The 23,399-nt window shown below is 41.9% G+C and overlaps 2 protein-coding genes across 3 annotated transcripts; both read right to left on the minus strand.

Annotated features, from left to right (window-relative positions):
* Window positions 1–990: 990 nt before the first annotated feature.
* LOC308080514 (NEDD8 ultimate buster 1-like) lies at window positions 991–2,799 on the minus strand (the record flags this gene model as incomplete). The annotated part of the gene is made up of 1 exon (XM_080422410.1): window positions 991–2,799. The coding sequence occupies one exon, from the start codon at window positions 2,797–2,799 to the stop codon at window positions 991–993; it is 1,809 nt and encodes a 602-aa protein (XP_080278536.1).
* Window positions 2,800–5,279: 2,480 nt separating this feature from the next.
* On the minus strand, window positions 5,280–22,375 carry LOC308080440 (DDB1- and CUL4-associated factor 6-like). 2 transcript variants are annotated; one of them, XM_080422323.1, is made up of 17 exons: window positions 22,093–22,375; window positions 20,767–20,828; window positions 19,772–19,864; window positions 18,561–18,746; window positions 17,526–17,639; window positions 16,805–16,940; window positions 16,112–16,326; window positions 12,788–12,872; window positions 11,046–11,162; window positions 10,646–10,835; window positions 9,965–10,108; window positions 9,510–9,551; window positions 8,955–9,093; window positions 8,526–8,682; window positions 8,199–8,287; window positions 7,925–8,033; window positions 5,280–6,376 (listed from the first exon to the last, which is right to left on the minus strand). In XM_080422323.1, the coding sequence occupies exons 1-17, from the start codon at window positions 22,178–22,180 to the stop codon at window positions 6,327–6,329; spliced, it is 2,016 nt and encodes a 671-aa protein (XP_080278449.1). In that variant the 5' UTR covers window positions 22,181–22,375; the 3' UTR covers window positions 5,280–6,326. The 2 variants fall into 2 exon arrangements, with proteins under 2 accessions (XP_080278449.1, XP_080278450.1); XM_080422324.1 differs by lacking the exon at window positions 9,510–9,551.
* Between the last annotated feature and the right edge of the window lie 1,024 nt (window positions 22,376–23,399).

The raw sequence follows: 23,399 nt of genomic DNA on the forward strand, positions 1-23,399 counted from the left end.
TTTATGTATGTAGGTGGTCCTTATTACTAATGCTACTACTGCTAATAATATTATTACTTTTTGGGATATTATTTCAGCGTATCGATTTTCATATCGGTGTCTTGTTTTTCATTGGGACTGCTGTATTTACTTCCTGCAAAACAAATGCAAAAGGGCACACATCTGTACTGCATCACCGCAGCAAGACAATCGTGGGGGGCTACCTCACTGACGGGCATTGGGACCCTCCCCTTTGTCTTCATCGGCTTCTCAATATTGCCTGGTGTTTCAGTCCTGTAATGTACTTAAACATTTGTAAATCTTTGCAAACCATGTAGACAATATCACATATGCTGGGTAGGAAAAAAAAGAAAAGAAAATAGAAAAATGTACTGCTCTCCCCTCAGTCGCAGCACTAGAGGACTGTTTGCAAGCGAAGATCACCCTCTGCTGGCTGGTCGGTGGGAATGCCTTCTTTGTCCTGAATTTGGGCCTTGACATTCTCAGTGGTATCACTTGGCTTTCCCTCCAAGGTGATGTCTTGCCAGTGAGGGTCTTGACAGAGAACTGCATTCCTCCCCTCAGTCGCAACACTAGGTGGAGAGTCACTGACTAGAGTGGTCTCTCCTTTTGGATGTTGTTGTCAGAGACAATGTTTCAGATGGGTTTAGCTGACGGACACTGGGACCTGCCCTCGTCTTTTTGTCCTCAATATTGCCGAACCACTGCCCTAGCGTCATGTACTTTACTATACTTATACCTTTGAGTCACTGGTCTACGTGACTTAATATTTGTAAGTCACGTAGACCAGCGGTCCTCAAAATGTGGTCCAGGGACCCTCAGGGTTCCTTGAGGGTCCCTGGGTCCAGAACCACTGATGTAGACAATGTCACAAAAAAAGAGGAAAATTATATATTTAACCACTTAAACCCTATACTTAGTTGACCGTAGTCTCCCAGGGCTCTGTATTAGGCCCTCTCCAATTGCTTCAATTATACATTAAAGTTGATATTATTCATTAACGACCTTATTGCACTTAGTGTTCAGGTACGTGTTGATGATGTTGATGAGTTCTTTCTCCTCCTCTAAGCTGACGTCCAGGTATTCCTCCTCATGGCGAGGAATGGCGTCCATGGCCTCGTTAACCAACTCGAACGAGTCGTCCTCAGGCGGCGATGGCGAGTCGGCATCCTCAGAGTTTGGAAACTCGGGCAGAAAGCCCTGATGGTCTTCCAACAGCCGAGTTGCTGCCTGGAAGTCACCTTTTGCCATGCTCAGAGCCGCTAGCAACATCCTTTTTGCTAACAGCTGGTTGCCTTTAGTCAATTTCAGAGCCGCCTCACAACCCTGTCTCTGAAAACCCGATTGTGACAACTCTGCCAGCTTCTCTTCAGTGACAGGCTCTCCTCCTGTGTTGTTCGTCCTCCGCCTGGTCTGGGCAGAGTCGAAGAGGATGTTGTATGCTGTGTTTATCTCTCCGTTTGCCTCACGAAGAGCCCTTAATGTGTCTCTCCTGGAGAAGCCCATTGCTCTCAGATTTGCTATTCCTTCCTCAATAGCTCTGTCCTTCGCTCTCTCTTTATCCTTCATCTCCTTATCCTCCTGTCTCCTGGTAGTAATCAGCATGGCAGCCTGGTCCGTGTCTCCCTGACAGGCTCTGAGAGCAAGTCTGCTCTCTCTCTCGCTGAAACCGATGATCATCAGCTGGTTCATCTTATTATCGTCGACACTGAGACGACCGTACGCCGACTCCACCAGCTGTAGTTTCTGTCTGGCAAGTGTGTCATTTCCCTCGATGTAATACAACAAACTCTGGAGGAGGTACAGTCGGAGAAACAACACCTCCTCCTTCTCTTTGCTACCCTTGATCAACAACAGCCGGTCTTGCTGTTTCCCGTAACACCGCGTGAAACAGGCCTCGGCCTTCTCGAGACGGCTCTTCCCGTCGTCCAGGCAGGACCATGCCTCCAGAGCACGGTAACACCAGACGATGTCCAACTGCAGCACTGCATAGTTATCTACTTGATTCAGCAGAGCTGAGCCACACTGGCCAAAATGTTCGTCAGCGTGAAGCAGGTGGCAAAGAGCATCGTCAAACTTCCTCGTCTTCACCAGAGCGTGACCTTTCGCATGAAGACCCATGGCTAGGATCAACGCCTTTTGTTCATCATGAGGAATCTTCAAAGGGTTTCCTCTCTGGTCGGCGATCTCCACGAACGGCATGCGGTGTGGATCGTCAGGAAGCTCAGACAGGATCTGGAATCCTTTACTCGTTCTCTCGAGGTCGTGTGTCTGTTTCTTCTTTGTCTCCTCCTCTGTGACCTGTTGTTTCCTGTCATCTTCACTCACCTTCAACACCATAATTTTACTGTTGTTCGTAACTCTCTGTAAATCTAGAGGCAGGTCCGCTGACAGTGTTTTCCCGTTTAGAATCAGCCTGAGGTCTTTCATGCCGTATTTGTCTGCAATCATGTCCATGACGTCCTGAACCCAAGCATTCAGTTTTGTCTCCAGGTAATGTTTCTTTTTCCCTTCCTTCCTAAATTCTTTGGGCAGCACCAGTTCTAGCGTAGCGATGCTGGTCTCTTTGTACGTTTGATTTCCTCTTCCTCTCTGCACCGCCTGCGCCCGGATCCGCTCCAGAGCGTGCCCAGCCTCCAACACGTCCACAGACAGCAGGGACGCATAGCGCTCTGCCAGTTCCTGCATGTGCTGGAGTCCAGGCTGGGTGTCTTCTTCAGTGAAAGGAGGGCCCCACAGCTGAACCTTCTCCTCTCTCAGCTGTGTCCTCAGCTTCGCTTCAAGGTTCTCATCCGCCATTGCCGTGTATTTCGTACGTTCAAAACAATAGACAATTTTCTATCACTATGTGATGGACAAATAGTTTATCTAATTTTTTATCTTGAATAGCCGTTGACTTTGTTCAAGGTAACACACTATGTGATGGACGGATAGTTCTTTTTAATAGCTGCTGTCCTTCATCAAGGTAGCATCAGCTTGGCCAAACAAAATTCTCACAACAGGAAGTCTCTACAGGGTGTTCAAGTAACTTGCTAAGAACCGATTGCAATTTTGTTTATCTGACAGTTACTTAAGATGAATTACATGTGTCATCATGACACTGTCAGACACAACAGAACCGTTGCCAAACAACGCAGATTTGGGCCTGTGACCCCTTGTGTATCCCTTTTATGCCCATAATAGAGTTCTGTGTTAGCCATGCCCAAATATGGAGTCCAGGCCAGACAATGACATCAGTACTATGACATCATGATGACCTCAGGGTTCCATATGGGGGATTTTTCGTACACATCACTCCCTTAGGTCCTTAGCCATATGCACGCAGTTTGAAGTCGATCGGTCGGATGGTCACCAACTCACCATTTATGCCCATATATGGGCATATCGGTCGATTCAGTGGTTCTGGAACTTCTGGACAACAGATATCCATGTCTGCCCCTATATACAGCAGCCTATATACCCATACTGTATGATGATAATAAAAATTTGGTCCCCACTCGTTGTGGTGGGTTTTTTTTGTCACTGTATTTTACCCATGCTAGAATATGTGTGCAGGGGGAGTTGGTTGTAGCGTTCAGGGAGCAGTTAGGTGTTAAGTGTCTTGCTCAGGGACTCTTTTGACACATGTGGGTGGGCTTCCAAACCATTCAGCTATGGCCACCCAAAATATGGGCATATCGGTCGGATCAGTGGTGTGAAGTAGATGTGAGGGCCGCTACGTGGCACAAACCTCTAGTATCAATACATTTTCAGGAATCTCTGTGTGTCTGTTTGTCTGTCTGATTATGTTTTCTGTCACAGTATGGGGCAGAGAGGTGTAGGACCCAAGTGCGTGACAGACAGGCCAAGGCAGAGCAGTTCAAATGCAGGAGTTTCATTAGAAAACCAACATGAGGAAACCAGGAACAAAACACTAGGTACTATACAAGGAAACTTCAAAACACTAGGGATACACTGGGGCACTCTAAGAACAATGCAACACTGTAACTGCAACGACTGGCATGGAGAAGTCAGGAACAGGGCGTATAAATACACACAAGGTAACTGGTCATAGGTGAACACAATAGTTAATTAACATGGGATAGGCTGAAAGACTAACAAGACACAGGTTTTCTAATGACTGGAATGGTGAGACAAGTTAACAAAGGAAAACATCAAAACAATAATAAATGTATACAATTGTAAAGTAATACCCCAACTAAAACTAAGAAACAAGGAAGACAATACTTCAAAATTAAATAAACACAACTTTAAAGTAAAACACTAACTATAAATAAGAAACAAGGAAGACAAGAAAACAGGGAGACATAACGTGAAGTATTGGGTTTCAGAACGTTTAGAGGTATGTAAATCCAACACGTAAAACATATCAACTAACCTCCTTTATACAGCAGCGTCATATCACAGCTCACTTAAAAGCTTTGTCATGTAGTACATGGTAACTAAATGGTAAGTGAAAATTAAATAGTTTAATTTGATATGAGAGCAGAGCCTATACATATACTGACCCTACAGTTGTTTTAACTATAAAAGTATGTCAATCTGAAAAACATTCTGGATTAAAGGCCTTCAAAGATTTGACAGAATTTCACACTTTCTCAGCCCAAAGTCATCTTTGGAAAAATAATATTTAGTTAAATACTTTACCCCAAAAATATATAATGGTGGATTTACTCCACCTACATCGTAAAAATTATTAAATAAAATTAAAACCTAATACTTCACTTGTTATCTATCTCTATTTTAGGGTAAATTTTAGTTTAATTGAGTTTAATCACATTCCTTCATTAATCTGCAACTAAAACATTTACGTCTGCTTTCCCTAATGCATTAGAGCAGAAATTGTAATTACATGTAACAACGGGTCTTTGTGTTCAATCACCTCTGGCTAATTTCAATACTTATGCATTCTAAAGATCTTTGGGGGGGGGGGGTATGCCTTTTGATAGGACAGTAGGCTGACAGGAAATGGGGAGAGAGAGATGGAGACTAACATGCAGAAAAGGCCATTGGGATCGGGACTCGAACCCGTACTCGAAATTTTACTTTTTCCACCACTGCATTTCTTTAAATACAAATTGCAGCATTGACTTATGTAATTTCTGTAGGTGTAGGGCAACAGACTTGTCAGCTGTTCAGCTGAGGATACCACTTCCTAAATCTAGATGTTAGTGTTTTCCACTTGTATGGTGCTTGTACAGATGAGGAAGCCAACTATTTAAGTGTTTTGATTTGTGTATTTGTGGAAAAAAGAAAAGAAAGACAAACATTTCTTGTGATCTCAGACACAAAATATTGCCTATATTTTCACACACATTTTTAATGTCTCTCAAAATACACTCTTGACTCACAAAATCTACAGTATTTATCCACACAGTAACTAAACAAGCTATTATCTTTGGCCTTTTGAGTTCTCACGACTATATTATACACAAACAGTCACAAGCAGAATTATGACAAATTATGATATAAACAATACAGTCATAAAGAAACAGACCATACTGTACATATGTTACATACTGTACAAAAAGTATAAATAGGTATAAAATCTTCACTTTGTGCAGAGCTACAGTAACAGTAAAGGTCTTTACACACTGGGAGCGTAACGAATAAACCATCGTAAAATGCGTCTGCGAATATTTTGCATCAAACTTTTCATACAGTACAGCTGATGCCTCCTTCATACTGGTTGATGCTTGCATTCACTATGAAAAATAGTGAATTAAAAAGTGTCAATTAATCACTGTGTGTGATTCATGTATTCATGAAACAAACACCAGCTCAAAAATATATATTCTACGACATAATAATTGCACGAAAACAACGCCCCCAATGTGTAAGGTCCTTGACACACAATACATTGTTGTAGAGACCCAAACTGCTACTTTTCAGAAAATGGAAAAAAGAAGCTGTGCTCCAATGAATCAAATGTAGTCACAAATTAATACTTTTCATTGGTTCAATATTTATGAAACCCACAGATAGACTTAACCACTTTCACTTAAAAACCTATGTTAAATAGTAAAAATAGCAGATCTACTTTACCATTTTTGAAAGACACATACACACACACACACACACACACACACACACACACACACACACACACACACACACACACACACACACACACACACACACACACACACACACACACACACACACACACACACACACACACACACACTGCTATTTGTGGTACTTTTGTGAGCCACCGTAGTATGACGCAGTTGGGCATTAATTTACGAGAAACAAAATCGTAAAAAGTTGAAATACGGAGATACAAGGTTTCTTGCCCCGCAACAACGATATACTGTACGTAGAAGCTACTGGTCATCCTCATTCTCTGCTCCGGAGCCATCCACCTCAGACTGATCTGGAAGAGAAAGGTCAAATCATTGAACAGTTTATCACAGTTCACTGTTACATCTGCTCCCATGCCATCTACCCAGTGGTGGAAAAGGTACTCAAATTTTTTACTTAAGTAAAAGTATCAATACTGCTGTGTAGAAATACTCTGTTACAAGTAAACGTTTGGAATTCAAAATTTACTTGAAAAAGTACAAAAGTATTGGTATCAAAATATACTTAAAGTACCAAAAATAAAAGTACTCAAATGTTTGAAAATAGCTGATCTACAAGCTCACAACGCGATGCGATGCGTTGTGATCTTGTAGATCGGCTATTTTCAAATAGCCTATGTATGAAATAGGGCTGAAATGGTTACTGTATGTTTTATAATATAATAATTTATATCTGCAAAGTAACCCTTAAACCCTTAAATAATTGTAGTGGAGTAAAAGTGCAATATTTGCCTCTGAGATGTAGAGGAGTAGAAGTAAAAGTACTGAAAACTGGAAATACCCCAGTAAAGTAAAGAATACCTAACAATTGTCCTCAAGTGCAGTACTTGAGTACATGTACTTAGTTACTTTCCACCACTGCATCTATACCTTTTCCTAATTTCTCTATCTGTGTGTGTGATTGTCTGACTAGAGATAGGTGTGTGGTGACTGGTTTGGAGCCTCTTCTGAGAACAGCGGCGAGAATGGTCACTAAGAAATTAGTCTCGCGTGGCCAGACTGTTGCCTCCCAATTTTCAAATGTTTCCAGTCATACAGTCGGGGACTTGGAAGCTCTGATCATGATTAAAATATAAACCGGATATGAAGCCTCCTCCCCACTTCCGTTTCGTCTTTACATTCGCGCAAATTTATCCTAAATATAAATCAAAATCATCTAAGTATATTTAGCTTGCTGCTTGGCCGAAATAGAAATACAAAAATAAAATGTAAAGATATTTTAAAATATATTTTCCTGAACGGAGGTGCCATTTGTAGTTCCAGACTCTATAGCATTCGGAGATTGTGGAATAGTTGTCTGGCTACGTGAGACTACTAAGAAATCTACACATTACTTCTTTGACAAAAAAAAATCATATCATCATCCCAAAGTGAAGGACCATCCTAAAGCCTTTGGATTGGTTCTGCAATCTTTTTTGAATCTCCAAATTGTTTCCACCCAGTTTTGGCCACTACATTGAACTGAGATGTCACCAGATATATTGTAGGCAGCAATGGTGGGAAAAAAGTACTCTGTTTTACTTAAGTATAATATCTATACTGCAATGTAGAAATAATCAAAATCTACAAAGTAACTAGTAACTTAAGTTTTCAAATAATTGTAGTGGAGTAAAAGTGCAATATTTGCCTCTGAGATGTAGTGGAGTAGAAATAAAAGTACTGAAAATTTAAAATACTCCAGTGAAGTAGAAATGCCAAAAGAAATTACTTAAGTATAGTACTTGAGTAAATGTACTTAGTTACTTTCCACCACTGTCGATAGGCAGAGATGGTCTGGCAATGCAAGACTACCCCACGCTCAAACACAAACATACACAAGAGGGCGCCAGAGACTCTCATACCTGGCCTGAAGGAGTGGTTGAGAGAGGCCAACATGCGCAGCATGAAGGATGCTGGGACAGTAATGGTGTTCCTGGTTTCCTCCAACATCAGCTCATTACGGCAAATCACCTGTAAGACAACAGCATATCACGCGCACGCACACACACATACACACACACACTATAATTATTTAAAGAGCACATTTCAAACAGAGTTAGAAAGTGCTTTATTGTTGAGCAAACAGATTAAATAATTCCATTGTAGACATTTAAGATAATAAACAAAGTATTTCACCTCTTCAGCCAGCTTCCTGTTAAAGGATGGATGCTCTTCCATGGGAGACCAAAGCTTGATGTTGGAATCTATCCCTGAAGTGGCCAGAACTAAAAATAACACAAGCACGATGTTAAAAATAAATATTTTCCATTATGCCTGCTTGTTTCCTCCTGCGATAATTCTAGGGGCATTTTGTCAGTGAGGAGAGATTGAGAGAGAAGGCTTCTGGTTGTTGGGAGAGAGAGTGAGTGTGACAGAGATAGAGAGACAGAGACAGAGACAGCGAGAGAGAGAGAGAGAGAGAGAGAGAGAGAGAGAGAGAGAGAGAGAGAGAGGTGTACTGACGTGGTTCAAAGGGGTGTGGTTGTAGACAGTTGACTACATGGTTGTCGGCCTCCAGCACCATCAGGTGTTCGGCGGTGGACCGGTCCCAGATGAAGATGTGTCCACAATCGGAGCCGCTCAGCACAAACCTGTCCCCCCAGAAGCATGCGTCCTTGGTCTGAGAAACAAAGGACAACAAACCATGATATCACTGAAACATTGAGCATCTCTCTCTCTCCCTTGGTCTGAGAAACAAAGGACAACAAACCATGATATCATTGAAACATTGAGCATCTCTCTCTCTCTCTCACTCTCGCGAGTTTTTGCCGGGTCAAACAAGGGAATCACGTGACGCTGATCCTCTTCCCCTATTCGCTCATACTAGGACATGACGTACTGTATGTGTAGGCAGAAGAATATACAGGTATATGAACATGAGTTGTTTCTTACCATGGTCCTGGAGTTACGGTGGCCTTTGTAGACCATTTGGACGGCAGGCTTCCTGACTAGCCGTAACTCACTCTCTTCCAGCTCACGTCTCTCTTTACGACTGCGGAAGATCTCCTGAATGCGAGCTGCAGCAGAGCGCCTTGACCAAAACCAACCAATACATTATTTGCTTTCTCTGGTTCTCATTGTCTTAGAGGTTGATCTAATCATGATCAATTTCAGATTTCATGACAACAACAAAAAGACTGCCTTGTGTGTTACATTTATCACTCACTGAGACACAAACCTGACTTAAATTTATTGGTATGGGGCCATGCATTGCACAACAAACAATTGAATCCAACACACGATAAGAAACACACCAGGGTGGCTTGCACAAATCCAACTGTACAACTTTGATGAAGATCAAAATAACTGTTGAATCTCTTCAAACTTTAAAAAATCATGCTTGTCCAAGCTCATCTCCAACCGTTGTTAATGACATGTGTTTCCAATCTCAACTCCAAACCGGTCAACACTGTTAGTGACTTGAGTTAGCAGGGGTCAAACAATTACCTTAGCACTCGTTCTCCTATAACTAATCCTCTGAGATTAATCCTACAGGAAGAAACAAGCAAATGAGGAAAGTAATATAATTCTCTTTTACTTAACTGGCGCTTAAAAAAGACGGGTGTACTGAGATATCAAGCGTTCTGACACTGAAGTGCAACACTAAAGAGGTTGCATTTGTTTGTGGGTTATCTATTTGATAGAATCTCTTGTAATCGTAATCAGGGCTTGTGGGCAGAAGGTTGCCAGTATACATACATACATAGGTAGTGTGAAACAATTACATTCTCCTCCTCCGAGTGGCTGGGTGCTCAAACATTAACAATGTAGGTCTGCGGTTCTACTGGTCAGCTCCAAGGTAGGTAATCAATGTAACTGTGTACATGTGAAGTGGGAGGCTGTTGAAATACGGTGCAATCACCTGGATAAATAAATAAATATTAGAAAAATTAAGTGCCCACCTGTCTCCCCAATGCAGTGGAGGCTGCGTAGGAGCCACCTCATCCTCTCTATCATCCCTGTCCGCCTGCTGTGACCTCACACCCGACGGGCCCGTTTCTTCACCTATACCAGTCGACTGGGTTCGGCTTGGTTCTCCACCCGTCCTGGCCCGAAAACAAAACAAAAAAGTGGTTGGTTCCACAGGCCTTCTTTTAGTTCAAGGTGGGTGCACATTATAGAGCTTTCTTTCTTTTTAGTTTTTCCTTTTCTGCACTTCTGACGCTAATCAGACCACCCCACCAAAATGTGATTTTCTTTCTCGTCGCACCCTGAAAAATCTGAGTAGAACAAAGCGTAATTTCTACTTTTGTTAATTTATATTATTGGTGCTGTATTTTATACACGTTGTGTATAAAATAAAATAAATGTTTTTTTAATTGACAAATCATTCTACAGCTTTGTCTATTAGTCAGGACAAGAGACTACATGAATCAATAAATAAATGAATATATATATATATATATATATATATATATATATATATATATATATATATACACATACAGTACTACTACATACATGTACTGTGTACTGTGTACCTTACAAGTAGAAACCTATATCTTTAAGGCTAATAAAGCTAATAAGTAAGCTTGTCGCCAAAATCGTGTGTCTTTGATTTGCTGGGATCGGGGCAGTGGTACCAGTTCAGTTGAATGGTGCTGGCCGTGGTGCCCTGGGTGCTGTAGTGGAGGCTCAACACTGGCTCCGCTGGCAGTGGCTGATGGCTCTCACCCAACCTGGTGGACGGGGGGTCAGGAGGAGAACCTGCCGACGGTCCCTGATGAGGGGGTTCGCTTTGCAGGGGGGCTCCAGCAGCGGGAGTTACATTGACTGGAAGAGATTGTTTTTGTGTGTGCACACAGAAAAATAATATGGTTCTTAAATGGTTCTTTAAAAGGCTATATGGTTCCACAAAGGACCATCACCTAGCCTACTAAACAACCATGTTATTTAGTGAATGGTTCTTCATGTTCCTCGCGCACATTTTATTTTGCAGACCTACAGAAGTAAGAGAATAGATACAAGGGTTATAACTGTTACCTCTGGCCTGTGCTCGCTCACGTATTCGGCTGTTCTGAGCCTCGCTGGCTTCCTCAAACCAGCGTGACATCATGTCTGAGATGCGCTGCAGCAGGGACACGTCAGACTGGGCCTCTCCTGAAGGGTAAAGCGTTACATTTCATTTTGGCAGAGAGAATGGAGCACAATCAGACACACACACATGCACAAGCACATTCTTAGCGTTGATTTAACTCTGAGCGTAGCCTACAAATGGAACAAAATGTAGCCATAAGGGTCCATTTGGTTGCATTTCTAGGTACAGACCCGTAAGGCTCCATTTGGTTCCTAACTATCAATCATTTAGCTGGGGACCCCCTAGGCCTAGAACATCCTCAACGAGGCCTGGGTATCCACAGACCCCACATTGAGAACCAGTGATGTACAGTAGTTCATGTCTGCATGAATATGAACCCTTCCTGTAGCCTGGTAAACCCTCCCTCCGGAAATCTCATTTGTAATTTATTTCAGGAGTGAGTCTGGCATTAGTGGCATGATCGCCCATTCTGCAATTTTGCCTGTGGGCTGGAGTTGGGCGGGAGTAATACCGTTGACTGACAACCCCTTCAGCCAATCAGCAGTGTCCCACTTCAGCCAGTGCATTTTTACCACCTCCAGACTAATGTGACGCCAACTGATTGGCCAACTGTCGCTGTCAATCACAGAACGATGAGCGCCGACGCTGATAGGCTCGTCCATTTGGTGAACGGGCTAGAAACGCCCAGACAAGCCTTCAGGCCAGACTCCTTCCTGAAATCAAATGGAAATTAGATTTTCCGGAGGGAGGGGCTTTACCAGGCTACCCTTCCTGTACCTTCACAATGTTGAGAAGTTCAGGCCCTTCAAGGAGCTAATATCGCCATCTAGTGGATCTTTTCCACTGTGTTTCAGTAGTGAAATCTTTTGTGAACTTAATGTGTAAGGCTGGCAATGGACTGATTTGGAGGGACAGCGAGTGCATTTTCCGGCAGCGGCAGCTTCCGCGGAGCTTCCGCGGAGCTGCCGGCGGCGCTGCCGGCGGCGCCAGCTTTGGGAGTGTGCTGCGTTTGTGTAACGCAGTCCCCACCAATATTATTTACGATTCTGTGCCTATCGGTACATAACTCGGTCAGCGCTTAGTCGACTAGTAGACCATCGGCCGGTCGTCGCGGGCACTCGCGCCTGGAGGCGCTCGGGCGCGACTCCTTGGCCTCAAGGTCTACTGAGTCGGCGCGCCTCCGTCATGGTCCAAAACTATACTTTATCGGCGGAAAAAATAAGTTGACTGCTGCTCCTCCACCGGCAGTTCCGCGGCAGTTCCGCTGCTCCGCCGGCAGCTGCCGCTCCACCGCCGGCAGTCACTGCCGGCAACTGCCGCTCCTCCACCGGCAGTTCCGCGGCAGTTCCGCTGCACCGCCGGCAGTCACTGCCGCTCCTCCACCGGCAGTTGCGGCAGTCGTAAAATGCACTCGCTCCTTCTGCTGATTTGTCTTCAGAATTATGGATGAACTCACATCACCTTCCTTTTGATTGGGAATAGGGGTAAAGCGATAAAGACAGGAACTCATGTTGAGCCAGTGAGTGTATTAACGCTTTGCCATGCGACACGTTGTGAGTTTGTAGATCTTTTTAAATGTTGACATTTGGGGGTCCCTGATCCACACTGATCCTGGCTCAGTGGTGTGTGTGTGTGTGTGTGTGTGTGTGTGTGTGTGTGTGTGTGTGTGTGTGTGTGTGTGTCTTACCGTCACGCCCCCTCTCGCTCTCGGGCCGTGCCAGGGGTCCCGTGTCAGACCAGTCTCCTCTCAGGCGGAGGCGCTTGACAGGGAGCTGAGAGAGAGATAGGGAGAGAAGTGGGGGAAGGGAGAGAGAGAGAGAGAGACACAGAGGAAGTGAGAGAGAGGGGGGATAGAGTGGGAGAACGGAGAGAGAGAGAGAGGCCCACACACATCAGTCACAGCACAGGCTGGTCTTTAAATAACCCATCCAATCTCCATGTACAACCCCCACCCCCCCACACACACACACACTCTCTCTCTTTGCCTGATTTGATCCCATCACTTAAACGCTCAGTTACAGGTTTCAAATATATCACACAGGTTGAAAATGTCTTAAGGACATTCACGTGACATTCACGTGCACACACGCATGCGCGCGCATGTGTGTGTGTGTGTGTGTGTGTGTGTGTGTGTGTGTGTGTGTGTGTGTGTGTGTGTGTGTGTGTGTGTGTGTGTGTGTGTGTGTGTGTGTGTGTGTGTGTGTGTGTGTGTGTGTGTGTGTGTGTGTGTGTGTGTGTGTGTGTGTGTGTGTGTGTGTGCGCGCGCGTGCGCGTGTGTGTGCGTGTGTGTGTGTGTGTGCGCGTGCGTGTTTGTGTGAACACATGCTCATGTCGGTGTGCATAGATACGTGCACCTAAGTAGGGGGGAACATTGTGTTGCTCTATCTGAATCTATTTCTGGTCTGTCAATCACCGCACACTCTGGATGTGCGTACAGAAAGCCATCTGCTCTCCCTCTCTTTCTCTCCCTCCCTCTCAAGCATGCACACACATGCATGCTGACATAAAAAACGCAATGGTTTCTCCAAATACACATACACACTCACACACACAGTAGACTACTGGTGGCAGGGCATGGTTAGGATTGAGGAAGCACATTCCGTCCCACAAAGGACACTCAGACATTAGAAAAGAGTTTAAAAACAATACCAGTGATACTAAATGTCATTGTCCACTGTCAACATCACATAAACCTTGACCATTTTTTGCAACACTATTGAGATGTCATGTTTGTTTACATTTTGACCTTATTCAATAATCATTACAGAAAATGTTTCTATAAATGTTATGGGTAACTCACTATACCGTTAAAGGACCTCTTCAAGTTAAAACAAATTTATATTTGAGATGCAGCACTTTTGATACACCAATGCGTACATTTTAATGGCTTGTATTAGAGTAAAAATACAGTCATTTTAGATAAAATAAAAGGTACAGTGGGTTGTTATAGCCAAAGCAAATTCCTTGTTGGCCTATGCTATCACAACATGCTTATGTTGTGATTATGCTTTGTTTCTTAACTTGCCGGTCTAGGCTGTTAACGGCCTCTAATGACAGCTTGTTGGCCAGAGACAATGAAAAAGGAACTATGTTGGATGACGGATGCTTTGCCAATAACAATGGCCCTCTAATTCTACTTTGTACCTTGTCCTCCTCTAGGGAGGATGTTTATGGTTTTTTGGACATTCATGACAACAATGTAGAAGTCACTCCTGTTTTCCGTCTGTATCAGATACCATTACGGAAGTGTCATCAACCTGTGATGCCTGTGAATGTGATGCCTTTTATGCATGGTTCTGTGGTTTGGAACCCTATTATACGGTGTTATATGTTAAATCCTGTCTTGGTCTGTTGATCCTACTGCTATATGCAGTGTCAACTCTGCTGCAGCAATCTTATCATTAAACTGTGATCCTGATTCTTATTAAACAGTTTCTTTTCTTTTTATCTAAAATTTTAGCCAAGGTCAGTAAACACGCTGCTTCTACAATGGATATAATAAATTAAGTTTAGTCAAGGTTAGGCACTGTTTGTGGGTTAAGTAAAGGCATGGGTTAAATTAAGTAAATTTAGTTCAGTTTAGGCACAGTTAGTAGGTTAAGTTTAGGCATTGATTGATTGATTGAAATTTGTATTAGGCAAAAGAATGTAAAACAACACAGTTACATTTATAATACTTTTGTCTAAAAGGTCCGACCAAAAAAGTCCTTGCGGACTTGTTTCCGTTGGAGTCCTTGAATAAATTTCATAGACATATATAGTAGCAACCAAACAGTTCAAATCAACATAAAAAACAGAGAAAAAATACCACTATGTACAAAAAAAGCATCATGAAAAATAAAATAAAAGTATATACAAAAAAAGGGGGGGAGGGGGGTCATCTGTCTACAGGGAAACTGGTACTCCTCTTATGGCCTCCAGAAAGATGAGTTTTTAGGGCTGTTTTGAATGAGCCCAACGAACTGCATTTTTTGAGGGATGGGGTTAGGCTATTCCATACCTCGGTGGCCGTGCTGTAGAGGGAGAATTTGTCCATGTTTGTTTTATGGGTGGGTGGTACCAGATTGTTGTTTACGCTCCCTCTAGTTTCGTGACTGTGGGTGTCACTAACTTTTTGGAGGTATTTTGACAGATAAGCGGGGATTGGGTTGAATTAATTACGTTTAGTTAAGGTTAGGCACTGTTAGTGGGTTATGTTTCAGCATGGATTCAATTAATTACATTTAGTTAAGTTTAGGCATTGTTAGTAGGTAAGTTAGACATGGATTTGGTGTGGTTATGGTTAGGGTTGGTATCAAGGGTTTATGCCTACTCTTCCTTGGATGTACAGCACTACATCATCAAGAAACCTATGTGGGATGTAACGTATGCTTCCTACTGTACGGAAACAGTTCTAAGCAGCCACATTTCCTAACAATAGCTCTAGCAGGAAGCTTCCTTGCAAATGAGAGAGAGCAGTGTTTCTGATTCTGATTCCACTTCCCACCTGTGTTGCCAGATTATGTGAAAGAAACAAGCAACCAGGTCTAGGAAAACAAGCCCAAAAGAAGCAATTATAGGCCACAGCATTTTATATATACATATATACTGTATACATCGGCTATTTGAAAATAGCCGCTCTATAAGCTCACAACACGTCACGTTGCGACACGTTGTGAGCTTGTAGATCTGCTATTTTCAAGAAATAAATAAATAAAATGTGGAATATTTGGAAGATTTTTTAAACAATACAAATCTGGTACGGGGCTCCCTTGCACAAAACCTTTTCAGATGGGGATTAGGGACAAATACAATTTGGGGGTCCATGATATGAAAATATTTGAGACCCACTGGTTTAAATAATAATTAAAACATTTGGAAGCAAGCACAAATAAGCAACTACACTTTAGAAGCAAGCCCCCAAAAACCTGCAACCCGCAACTACCAATATTTACAAGCAACTTTACAGAAAAATAAGCCCAAAGTAGCTTATAATAAGCGGACATGGCAACACTGGTGGGCAATCACCCACCTCACGCTTAGTGTCCTGGGAGGGTCCCTTGATCTCGCGGGCGGTGTCGTCCTGTGGGTTGAACAGGTAGAGGTAGTCACAGGCAAAGCTGGCCAGAATCTCCCGCCCGTCCGCGCTGTAGCACAGAGAGGTCACGCGGTTCGACTTGTTGTTGATGAGGTGAGGCGGCGTGAAGCGCACGCACATGCCCGACGCTCCACTTCCCGAAAGGCAGCCTGTAGGTGGGGGGGAGGAGATGGCATGTCAGCCAGCAAAACACATCCCCATTTCTATTGTCTATATTGGGAACGTTCTGTCAGATTTCAATGCAGCAGCAGGCGTTGAAATGATTGAGTGTGTTTGCATCCCAGAGCTGCGGTAGCTTCCCAGGTCAAGTGGGGACCCGGGTTCGAATCCAGGGTAGGACATGAAATGTACAGATTGCACCTTAATATCTTAACCGTGAAAGTTAAAGCAGAATGTTTCTTATAATAATTGCTTGTATGGTTTAATAGGTTAATAGGTGTTAAGAATATTTTGTTGAGCAAAACATTTGTTTGCTTCAGAGCTTAGCCTATTGCCTTAATTCGTCCAACAAACAAATCAAAACAGACACCAAAAACTGGAAATTGGAAAACTGCTGTGGGAACCCACTGCAGGGGTAACTTCCAGGTTGGCCTACAAAAAAACATCATCTCATTGAACATTCTTTACCTGTGGCTATTGTTCCCAGCATGCGTCTGTCGTAGATGCGCACTGAGTTGTCAGAGCAGCCTGCGGCGAGGTAGAACGGGTCAAGAGGGGAGATAGCCATGGACGTCACTGCTCTCCGACAGTCAATGAGAATGTCCTGAGAATAGCACCACAACAACAACAACACTTCACTCCACAGTGTAGGTCCTTGAGTGGGATAAAATAGTGAGTGGAAAATAGGCAACTATTCAACGAAAGAAGTAGAGAGAACAGAGAGAATGTGGCTCACAACACGCCACATTACGCATTATGAGCTGGTAGATCGGCTGTTTTAGAGGGAGGGGGGGCCATGGATAGAGCCCTGGTCAACGTACTTAACGTACGTTGGGTTTAAGTGGTTAACGGTTGCAAAAGGAGAATCTTTGAATGATAACAACAAAGATCAAGGACATTCGGTCTTCCAGTTATGTCTACTGTACTGTAGCTGACAGCTGGATCTGTGTTTGAATGACGTACATCTCAGACAGACACAGTGAATAAATCCGATTTTTTATTCCCGGTCTTGTGTCAAAAGTGTCATATTACATTTTCAACCTTGGTTAACCACTTAAGCCCTATTTAAAATGTCAACACGTTGACAAGATGACATGCCCAAAATAGTGATGCCAGGGTTAAAGTGGGTGAACTGTGACCTAAATTACATCCATCTACCTCTGTTCCACAGAAGACACCTGTTCCGTACCTGTTTACAGTTGCTTTCTATGCAGCTGGGCGAGATGCGCACATCGAACCAGCGGATGTTCCCGTCCTCTCCGCAGGAAAGGAAGGAGTGTGGATCGTTGGGTACTGTCAGTATCTAAAGGAAAACCAAAGCACCATTACAGAAATAAGCTTTTGAGCTTTAAACCATTATCGTATTTCATGTCCTTTCATGTCATGACTCATGACGAAATTTAAAAGGAACTTAAATCAATCAATCAATCAATCAATCAATCAATCAATCAATCAATCAATCAATCTATCTATCTATCTATCTATCTATAGTATCTATCTACAGTATCTATCTAACTATAACTATCTATCTATCTATCTATCTATCTATCTATCTATCTATCTATCTATCTATCTATCTATCTATCTATCTATCTATCTACAGTATCTATCTACACTAGTATCTATCTATCTATCTATCTATCTATCTATCTATCTATCTATCTATCTACAGTATCTATCTACACTAGTATCTATCTATCTATCTATCTATCTATCTATCTATCTATCTATCTATCTATCTATCTATCTATCTATCTATCTATCTATCTATCTATCTATCTATCTATCTATCTATCTATCTATCAGTCATCACAACTGTGTTTAAAAAAATAAATAAATAGTAAAGACTGTTTTTTAAATATGGTGGGTAAGATGAATTCAGGTGGATTTATCCTGCACTACACTGTTGATAATAACCTTCATCCCACCAACACTGTTTTGGACTAATGTCACCCCACCGATACTTTCAAAAATAAAGTAATTCATTCATTCACACCCAAACACCCACTCTACAGCAGAAAAACTGATTCATACAGTATGCTTCATAGTAAGAAAGAAGGTACACTAATAAATCATTGAACCACTTTTGGCATATTTTGAAACATACAGTATGTATGTGAAATACATTTTTTGAATATATTAAAAAACTCACACTCACACACCCACACAGCCACATAAACACACACACACACACACACACACACACACACACACACACACACACCTTGTATGCGGCTCCATTGTGACAGTGATATTGGTACTGCGTGGCAGCGCTGGGTCCTTTGGTGATGTTGGTATAGAAGATCTTGCCGTCCGCCGCTGCTGAGACCACCACATGATCCCCGGTTTGGGGCATGAACTTAGCACTGTGAATGCTAGACTGATGCCTGGATGTCACTACGGCCTTCACCTGAGGAATGATAACATGAACTTAGCACTTTGAATGCTATAGAGCAATGCCTCGATTTCACTGCGGCCTTTGCCTAAGGAATGATCACACGAATGCTAGAACTTTGTAGATAAATAAAAAAAAACGAAATAATGGCAGTATAGTGATAAACTAACTGAGTCCAGTGTTTTAGTGTGATAGCTGACGCATTTCTGTAAATGATGTCCCCATAATCCAGAACAGAAAGGAAAAGTGCCTCAATTTGTCTCTTTTTTTGTAGGCCATGGAAAGCAGGATCTATGACGGTAGTATTTAAAAGGAACTAGTCAATAGATGTACCATTTAAGGTGCATAACTGAAGATCAGTTTCATTCATCAATAGCTCTTCCTCTGGTAAAAAGCATACATTTGGGCTTGTCGGCATTTAAAAAACAATTTCAAATCTTCGGCATCTGGCCTTCGGTCGTCCGGCCTGGCAGACAATGAAAAGTTTATCCAAGGCTGATACAATATGATTTAAAACTAACAACATAGCAGATACTGTACTATGTTTGGCCCAGAAGCCAGACTGATAAGGACTAAGAACAGAATAGAGATGCCTTGATTTCACTACAGCCTTCACCTGAGGAATGATCATGGGATACAGGATGGATCGTGTCAAAGTTCTCAGTGTTAACCACTTAAGCCTATATACTGCACAACAAATAGCTCACAAAGCGCCGCGATGCGACACATTGTGAGCTTGTAGATCGGCTATTGTCGCTATTTTGTAAAATGTGGGGACATTTTCACCTATAATGACATGCCCAAATAGGGACACAGGTTGAAAGTTAATGCAAAAGCATCTAAATAAAAAATGTCTCATGAACTCCAGTATAACTACTCTTCCTCTGGCGTCAGTGAAGATCTGTCTTTGCTAAATACATGTCAATCCATCCAGTCGAATGATAATAATAAGAGACAACTGAACAGCTGTAAATAAATAGATATATAGGTAGGAAGTTGGTAGGTAGATACATGGACAGAAATACAGTACAAATACTTACTATTTCGCTGTATGGGTTTGTGATGACCAAATTGCCATCGTCTGATCCTGACAAGATGTATTCTCCTGTTTCGTTCCAGCATAGTGAGTTGACCTGTCACCACAGGGCAAACATAAGAGTTATTTTCAGAGGGAGGCTACCAGAAGATTGCATACATCTCCAACAGGTTTTCCTGTGGGATAAAGGCAGGTTTTGAAGCAAGGGAATTTGTTCACCCCGAATGTTTGAGGAGGCATACAATCACCATGCCAAAGATCATAAATGTTAAAGCAATAGGACACTTTGGTAGAGGTTTGGGTTGTGTAGTTACCTTGCCATGATGTAGCTCTGGTCCATAGCGTTAGAAGGAGTTGAGAATTCGATATGGAACGCTATGGACCAGAGCTAGCCATGATGCAACTACAAAGGTGGGCGAGATACTAAAAATAGATTAGAAACTGATCATTCAAAATATTCTCCTCAATGACTTACATTGCTCTCAATATCACTCATTATGCTCTTTTGTAAACAAACACAAACAAAGCTGATTCTTATATAACATTTAAAAACTTTCAACTTCCTGTTCATTTAGCTATTTTCATATGAATCCATGGTTCCGTATCTTCAAATAGTAATGCAATGAGGAGCATATTTTGAGTAATCAATTTCTAATCAATGGAGCAACTGTTTTTGATATCTCGATCCCCTTTGGTGTTACATCATGGCAAGGTAACTACAGTATACAACCCATTTAAACCAAACCTAAGTGTCCTATTGCTGTACAAATGCTTTTAACAGCTTAGGTAAATGCCATTATTTTTTGGAGGGAGTTAAAACACAAAAAGAACTGTATTGTAACATAAAGAAAATGTATACAAAAAAGCATTTAGGGGCAAAAAAGAACTGTCTATTTTAATTGATTGTTTCATTTTATACACTGTGACTGGAAAAAAGAAAAGAAAAACAAATGATGACTGATCCAAGTGACTGGACTTGTCTCTCCACTTCATACTTACAGAGCCTTCATGCACATCTAATGTCGACTGAAGTCTGAGACGCTGAATAAAGTCTTTACTTCCTGAAAAAGGGATTCATAAATAAATACAGAGGTACAGTATTACATAATGACATTTACATAGAACTTTATTTGTGCCTTATTATAGGCTACACACATAAAAAATATAGATTTCCTTCCTAGACAGCGAGTAGCCCTACAATTGCTTAAAATGTCTATTATTTTATTTCATTTGTTTCATCTATTTCATCTATGTTATTTCATCTATTTTATTTCCAGTGTGTACTATAAACTACTATAAAGTTTACTTTGTTTTTCAAATGTATGTTTTTAAATGTATGTGGCGTAGGCCTATTTCTTTCATATGTAGACGCCAGGTAGACTAGCTGTGCTTTAGGGCATTGGTTCTCAAAGTGGGGTCCAGGGACCCCCAGGGGTCCCCAGCGAAATTAGTTAATATGTGTCACAATCACTTTAACCATATTTAACCATATTTTATAGTTTGGCTATTCAAAAATAGCATATCTACAAGCTCATAGCGCGTCACTTTGTGCCGTGCTATGAGCTTGTAGATCTGCTATTTTTTTTAATCTTGAAAATGTGTGCAAATCTTTTATTTTATTTTATTTTAACTCAAATCTTTTCTTCTGGAGGTCCCTGGCACAAAATATTTTGAGATGGGGATCCGCTGTCCGCCGCCAAATACATATCATTTTGGGGGTCCTTGACATGAAAAGGTTTGAGAACCAGTGCTGTAGGGCAGTGATTCTAAAAAAAAATCATGCCAAGGACCCCCAAATTGACATGGCCACGGACCCCCACCTGAAAATATGTTGTGCCAGGGACCCCCAGAAGCAAACATTTGTGTTAAAAATGTTCGCCTTTAAAAAAAGATTTTTCAAAAAAATGGCAGATCTACAATCTCATATAGTGCCACATATCTGCTATTTTTGAATAGCCAAAGTATAAAATATGGATAAAGGGGTTACAATGATTGTGACGCTTTATTGAACACATTTTGCTGGGGACCCCCTGGTATCCCCCCAACTGGACCCCTGGGGGTCCCCGGACCCCACTTTGAGAACCATTGCACAGCTGATGTCAGAGGATCGGGATCCTAACAAATCAACAAATCTCCAATCCGAATTGACACGAGGCAATGTTGTTTACAAGATGACTTGCACAATCAACTCTGTGGAAACTAAGCATTTTATAAATAGCTATGACGTAGCCTATAGTCAACATCCAATAATAATGAACATCAATAGCCTATTTGGAAGGATCAAGAAAACTTGATTTGAATGTATAATGACGTATTTGTTCTTACTTAAAAAGTTGCTCCTGGTGAAGTTTGTGTCGCTGGCGCCGATGGAGCGCCTCCTGATGTCCCAGATCAGACCTCTGGAGCGGGGCATGTTGTCACACGAAAGACCCTGATCCTTTGGCTGTTAGTTATTATAAGTACTAGTGCTAAATTGTAAGTACATTTACAGGCATGTTAACATTTTGTGTCAATGTGGTTCCTTCAGATCGCGATCGATTGTCCTGTAGCTGCCTTTACTCGAAGTTGAAGCAGTTGTTGTGGATCGCATGAGTTCTGAAGTTGTTGTCAGCCCTCTGACAGCCGTCTGTCTGGGGGGCTGTCTGTTGGTTGGGAGGGGGAGAGGTGGGGGCAAGGGGCAGTGGTGGGAAAGTAACTAAGTACATTTACTCAAGTACTGTATACTTAAGTACAATTTTGAGGTACTTTTACTTTACTGGAGAATTTCCAAATTTCAGTGCCTTTAGGCTACTTCTACTCCACTACATCTGAGAGGCAACTGTTATACTTTTACTGTTACTTTGTAGGTTTTGATCATTATTGCAAAACATACATTAACATTAACCACTTCAGCCCATACATTTCCGCTATTTGAAAATAGCCAATGGACAAGCTCACAATGGTCACGAATCAAGGCATTGTGAGCTTGTAGATCTGCTATTTCCAACGATTTTTTGACATTTTATACATTTGAAAACATTTGGGACACTACTGAGTACTTTACTACTTTAAGTATATTTTGATACCAATACTTTTGTACTTTTACTCAAGTACATTTTGGATTCCGGACTTTTTCTTGTAACAGAGTATTTCTACATTGCAGTATTGGTACTTTTACTTAAGTAAAACAATTGTTGGTTTTCCCCTTTAAGTAAAAAAAAATTAGTACTTTTTCCACTGTGTGTGTGTGTGTGTGTGTGTGTGTGTGTGTGTGTGTGTGTGTGTACTTCACATTGCATTCATTTAACACTCTTCTCCAGAGCAAGTTGAAGTCTTGTCAACAAATGACGCAGGCCTCCTTTGGGAGACTGTCATATTATAACTCTATATGGAGACTGTCCAAGAGATGTCGCCATACAAAACAGAGAGATGTCACCATATCGTTCTGTTTACCGTTAGTCAGTCATTCCCACGTGTCCTTGCTTTCCCTCAACGTTGTGAAGGTGGAACAGGCCAGTGGTGGGAAAAGTACTCAATTGTTTTTACTCAAGTAAAAGTATCAATACTGCAATGTATAAATACACTGTTACAAGTAAAAGTCTGAATTCAAAATTTACTTGAGTAAAAGTCCAAATGTACTTAAAGTACCAAAA

This window comes from Gymnoscopelus braueri (assembly GCF_963280865.1).
Source record: "Gymnoscopelus braueri genome assembly, chromosome: 24".
NCBI lineage: Eukaryota > Metazoa > Chordata > Actinopteri > Myctophiformes > Myctophidae > Gymnoscopelus > Gymnoscopelus braueri.

What these genes read in the sequence shown, in the direction of transcription:
- LOC308080440 (XM_080422323.1), bottom strand. Translation starts at nt 22,180, where the DNA reads ATGCCCCGCTCCAGAGGTCTGATCTGGGACATCAGGAGGCGCTCCATC. An exon ending in GCTGGGAACAATAGCCACAG is followed by an intron (nt 16,327 to 16,804) that starts GTAAAGAATGTT and finishes CCCCACCTACAG; the next exon opens with GCTGCCTTTCGGGAAGTGGA. An exon ending in AGCACCATTCAACTGAACTG is followed by an intron (nt 10,109 to 10,645) that starts GTACCACTGCCC and finishes TTTTCGGGCCAG; the next exon opens with GACGGGTGGAGAACCAAGCC.